Here is a 4966-nt window from a genome sequence, read left to right on the forward strand (position 1 = left end):
TGGTTATATAGTATCATTATAATTTATTAGGTTTGTAGCTCACCATATGCAATAAATTATAGTCAACATAATTATAGCATTGTCATAAAACACTACCATGGAATATTTCTAATATCTAACACACTATCTACAATTAAGCTCTGTAATTATGGTATATTAATATCAATGAGAAATGAACAAAATATCTTTAAAAAGACTTTCACAGTAAATTCAGTTCAGGAGAGGAACTTCATTATTTTTGCTTTTGTGCAAAAAATTCATGATACGAGTATACCACATAACAATGAGAAAAGAGATACAATTGCATAGTGTTTCTAAAAAAAATGCACTCCCTGAAGGTTGAACTTGTTACACCCATGTGGTGTATTTTTAATGCATTTTAACAAATGCAAAATAAATGATCAATAGCTGATCAGTCACTACAACCCTCCATCCCAGTAGACAACAGTGAGGCTTAGAAATCGTTTAAAGATTCAGTAAAAACAAGTTTAAAAAAAAGATGAAACCAGTAAACAAGTAGAAGAAAATGTTCTATTCTGCTTTCACCTCAGATTTACTGAGAAAATTGAGTCTGACTGGGTGCTTGTGTCATTGTCCCATAGTTCTGTGCCTGGAAGCTCGCTGGGTATGTTTCTTGCCAAACATGCTGGTTTCTTTCACTCGTACGTAGGCTTTTCTGGTTCTCTTGTTGCTGACACCGGTTCTTTCGCATTTGGAGAGTTTTCAATCACTCCTGGAAGCTTTCTGCAGTGTGTAAAATTGGATTGAATGCTTATAGCCAGTTTTCAGGTTCACTTGTCCAGCCAGAAGCTTCCATGGTTGTGGAGAATATCATATTTGTTAAGATTTCACAAACTCAGTTTTGTTCTTTAAATATAGCTTTTCTTCCATCTCCTTTTCCTTAGATAGTTCAATGAACTTTAATGGAATATTTCCGAAGTTTCAGAAACTGGAAAAGTTTGTCTTTTGTTCTCTGCTTTAGTGCCATTAATGCTCGTGTTTTCTCCTCCAAGTCCTGATCAGCGTCAAGTATGATCCTGGCTCTTTCCTCTGCTTTCTTGTCTCCAGAGTTTTTGAAGAGCTTTTGAAGAGATTCTTGATCTATGCTTTCATAGATATTGGCCACAGCTTTCTTTCGCAAGGCTGTGTCAAACCGATAGCCATGGACTGATGGGCTCACTCTTAAGGATGTAGACATGGTTGAAATTTGATTGCTTCTCTTTGCTTTCATCTATATCAGATGCACCGGTATTTGCCTTCTAGGACTCATCAGAGAGATCAGTACAAAACATATTCACAGAACTGCTATTTAAAGGCATCCAGAGCAAAAAAACCCTGGAAGGATCAAGTTACAGCAATGACATCAGAGCAATCTCAACACAGAATAATTATAGTCAGATTTAACAGTTAAGATGCCAGATTTCCTTGTTTGTAAAAATGAGAGCAAAAGTTTTCCTTTACTCATGTGAGGAATAGACTTTACACACACAGCCTTTGGTTGGTACGCTCAGAGAAGGAGAACACATTCAGAAATTTTTGCCAAGTAAACAGACTCATTTGCAAGAGAGAGGTTGTTAATCCATTTGAGGAATAAACCTCTGTCCTAGCTTATTACTATGCTACTAAAACTGTTTGTTGGGAGCAGGTCTGAGCCACTGTGCTCTTTGTATAATTCTCTGTGAATCGTTTCTAGCCCAGCCGAAGGAAAGTGTAATAAAGCAGCAACACACACTTGGGGCTGATTACAGAACGTTTGGGGCTGATTACTCCATGATGAGAATAATATTTAGTGCTCGTACAGGGCTTTGCATTTTCAAGGTGGTTTACAAACATTATTTACTCCTCACAGCACCCCTGTGAGGCAGATATTGTTACTATCGCCTCAGATTTCATTACACGCTACGTTCATATCCCCACCAAAGCCAGAGCTACACTCTTCATGCCTGCCAGGACATCTCGCCTCTGGGAGCACATGGAGGCATGTAAATCACCCACTGTCTGGAAAGCCCCTCAGCAATCAGCCAGAACAAAGTCAGCACAGAGCGGAGCTGGATTGTCCTGCTTGGGTGGGTTTAATTTGGACTCATCGTGTTACTTCCCCCACTCTGAGAAAGCTCCCGATTTCCACCCTACACTCCATGCCCCAAAGACCCCACATTCCAAGAACTGTCACTCCAGGAGATGAGGGCTGGATATAGATACTTAAGGAGGGTCAGTATTTGTTGTTTGGGCCTATGGGGGTCACTAGAAAGCACCGGCAGGTGCCACTTCCCTCACCCTCCACCCCCTCCAGGACAGCGCAATGGCTGGGGGCATTGCAGATGTAAAGATCCCACCGTTTGCTTCCTTATCCCATGACACTTCAGCCAGAAGTCAGGAGAGGTCATTTTTGTTCAGCCAACATGCTGCTCCATGTTATCCTGATCACGGCTTCCATACAACCCCAGGCACTGCCTATGATTAATTATGGCAGCTCAGGTTAATTCAAAATGCTTAGCTGCCACAGTGGTGGGGTGCTTAATGAGTAGAGAGGGAGACAGATAATGCCAGCTGACTGGCAGATAAACTGTGGTCAAAACTCACTTCTGCTTCCTGCTTTTCACATTTTGACAGGAGCAGAGAGCTGTGACAGTGTTGCTGGAACACTAGACCCTAGACACCCTGGTTAGCCCATAATGCCATTGCAGCTCACGTCCCCTTTTTAATTTTTAGCAGTAGTAGAAAAGAGAATAAAAAAGAAAAAAGCTTTTAAGGCATGTTGAAGAGCTGCCATGAAAGATAAAAGCACCCAGTACAGCCACCAATTTAAAGTCACATCAAATATATGCACATTTACTTGACTCTGAACATTTGCTTTAATTAATTTCAGAGTTACATAGTTTCATAGATTTCATAGCCAGAAGGGGCCATTAGATCATCTAGTCTGACCTGTATAACACAGACCATAGAACTTCATCCAGGTTCCCCTGTCATGAGCCTAATATACTTGTGTTTGGTCACAGAATTTTTTTTTAGTTATCTCAATAGGTAGTAGCCACGCAATAATTTGCAATGGCTCAGTGTCCTGTGGTCTTTACGTCTAGGCTGTTAATGCTTTACAAAAGGTCCTATTTCTTTTGCTTGATGGTCTGATTTAGAACTGGTCAAACTCTGCAGATGCAATGTTCATGAACATTTGTTTGGATTCACACAATTGGTTTGGTTTGAATGTGCTCATACCAGTCTTTGTGAGATTATTCAGTCTTTGTGAGATGTCTTTGGCTCTTCTTTGTGAGAATGCCCTGATCCAGAGGAGAACAAGGCTGCTCATATGTGAACATCAGGATTTGTTGCTGAATATTTACGTATGATTTCTTTAGCACTGTTGGTTACTTGCCAATCCATATACTTTATTCTCCTATTTTAAAAGTTTTATCTGTCCAGTCAGGGAGCCAAAGCCTCTCTATGTGACCGGCCACACACCACAAATAATGGATAGGGAATATCTGAAGTAAAAGGTTTGTAACAAGGAATAACAAATTATCTGAAATGATTCTGTCCAGATTATCCAGTGAACATCTTATTGTTGTTTATTTTCTGTATTATGGCAGCTCTTAGGAGCCCCAGTAGGGGACCAGGACTCCATTGTACTAGCACAAAAAGATGGTTCCTGCCCCAAAGAATGTTACATATAACTAGGGGGCCCTATCAAATTCATGGTCCATTTTGGTCAATGTCATGGTCATAGGATTTTAAAAATAATAAATTTAATTATTTAAGCTATCTAAATGTGAAATATTAGGATGCTGTAATTGTAGGGGTCCTGACCCAAAAAGGAGATGTTGGGCTGGGGGTCACAAGTTATTGGGGGGGGGGGGGTTACAGTACTGCTACCCTGACTTCTGCCCTGCTGCCTTCGGAGCTGGGCACCCCGCCAACAGCCGCCGCTCTCCGGCCTCCCAGCTCTGAGGGCAGCGCAGAAGTACGGGTGGCAATACCGCAACCCCCCCCAAAATAACCTTGCAACCCCCCTGCATCTCCCTTTTGGGTCAGGACCCCTAGTCAGAGAAATGTTAGTCTCCCCCCATGAAATCTGTATAGTATAGGGTAAAAGCACACAAAAGATCAGATTTCACAGTCCGTGACACATTTCTCATGGCCGTGAATTTGGTAGGGCCTTACATATAAATAATGTATCTTTTTTATAAAATTACTTGTGAAAAATACAATAAGGAGCAAGTGAGATTGTTCTGTGTCTGATTCATGAACAGAAAAGAGAGAGGTAGTCATCAGAGGATGGTATTTAGATAACAATTCCGCCTATGTGCTTTATGCTGGTTCTAGCTTGCCACAGCTCTTATCTCAGGAGGAGGGAGGGGATGCCATTTAGCCATAGGAACACTTCCATATCTGTATATTATTAACATGTTGTAAATAAATGTGTTGGGCATGCCCTAGGTCCAGTGCCATAGCTCTGATTCAGCCAACATCCTGCTGAATCAGATGGATTTTGCCTGAATACGTATTGCAGCACTATTATCCTTTAGCATTATCATCACCTGGGGTTAATTTGTTCCTCTTGCTGTTGAATAGATCCATGAGAGAGTTTCTGTTGGTTACGCACCCTTTTCAGCATGTGGATATTAATGTTGCCGGTTCTTGGTTTTGTTTGGGGGTTTGGGGGGGGAGGGTGTTTCCCCCATGAAAGGGAAAAGCCTCATGTTTAATTATCAATTGCTATTCACAAAACAGAGAGTCAAGGTAAGTGGGGTAATATCTTTTATTGGACCAACTTACCTTGGTGAAAGAGACAAGCTTTCCGGCTTACACAGAGCTCTTCTTCAGGCCTGGTACCTGAAGAACCCAGAGCTGAAGAAGAGCTCTATGCAAGTTCAATAGTTTGTCTCTTTCCCCAAGAGAAGTTGGCCCAATAAAAGATATGACCTCACCCACCTTGTCGCTCTCATATCCTGGGACCAACATGGCT

General features: G+C 41.4%; 1 protein-coding gene across 1 annotated transcript; it reads right to left on the reverse strand.

The window, feature by feature from the left end:
- Positions 1-1301, reverse strand: TCIM (transcriptional and immune response regulator). The gene has a single exon (XM_027824458.3). It carries the CDS (start codon positions 1229-1231, stop codon positions 911-913), a length of 321 nt encoding a protein of 106 aa, XP_027680259.1. The 5' UTR covers positions 1232-1301; the 3' UTR covers positions 1-910.
- Between the last annotated feature and the right edge of the window lie 3665 nt (positions 1302-4966).

This window comes from Chelonia mydas, chromosome 26 (assembly GCF_015237465.2).
Source record: "Chelonia mydas isolate rCheMyd1 chromosome 26, rCheMyd1.pri.v2, whole genome shotgun sequence".
Classification (NCBI taxonomy): Eukaryota; Metazoa; Chordata; order Testudines; family Cheloniidae; genus Chelonia; species Chelonia mydas.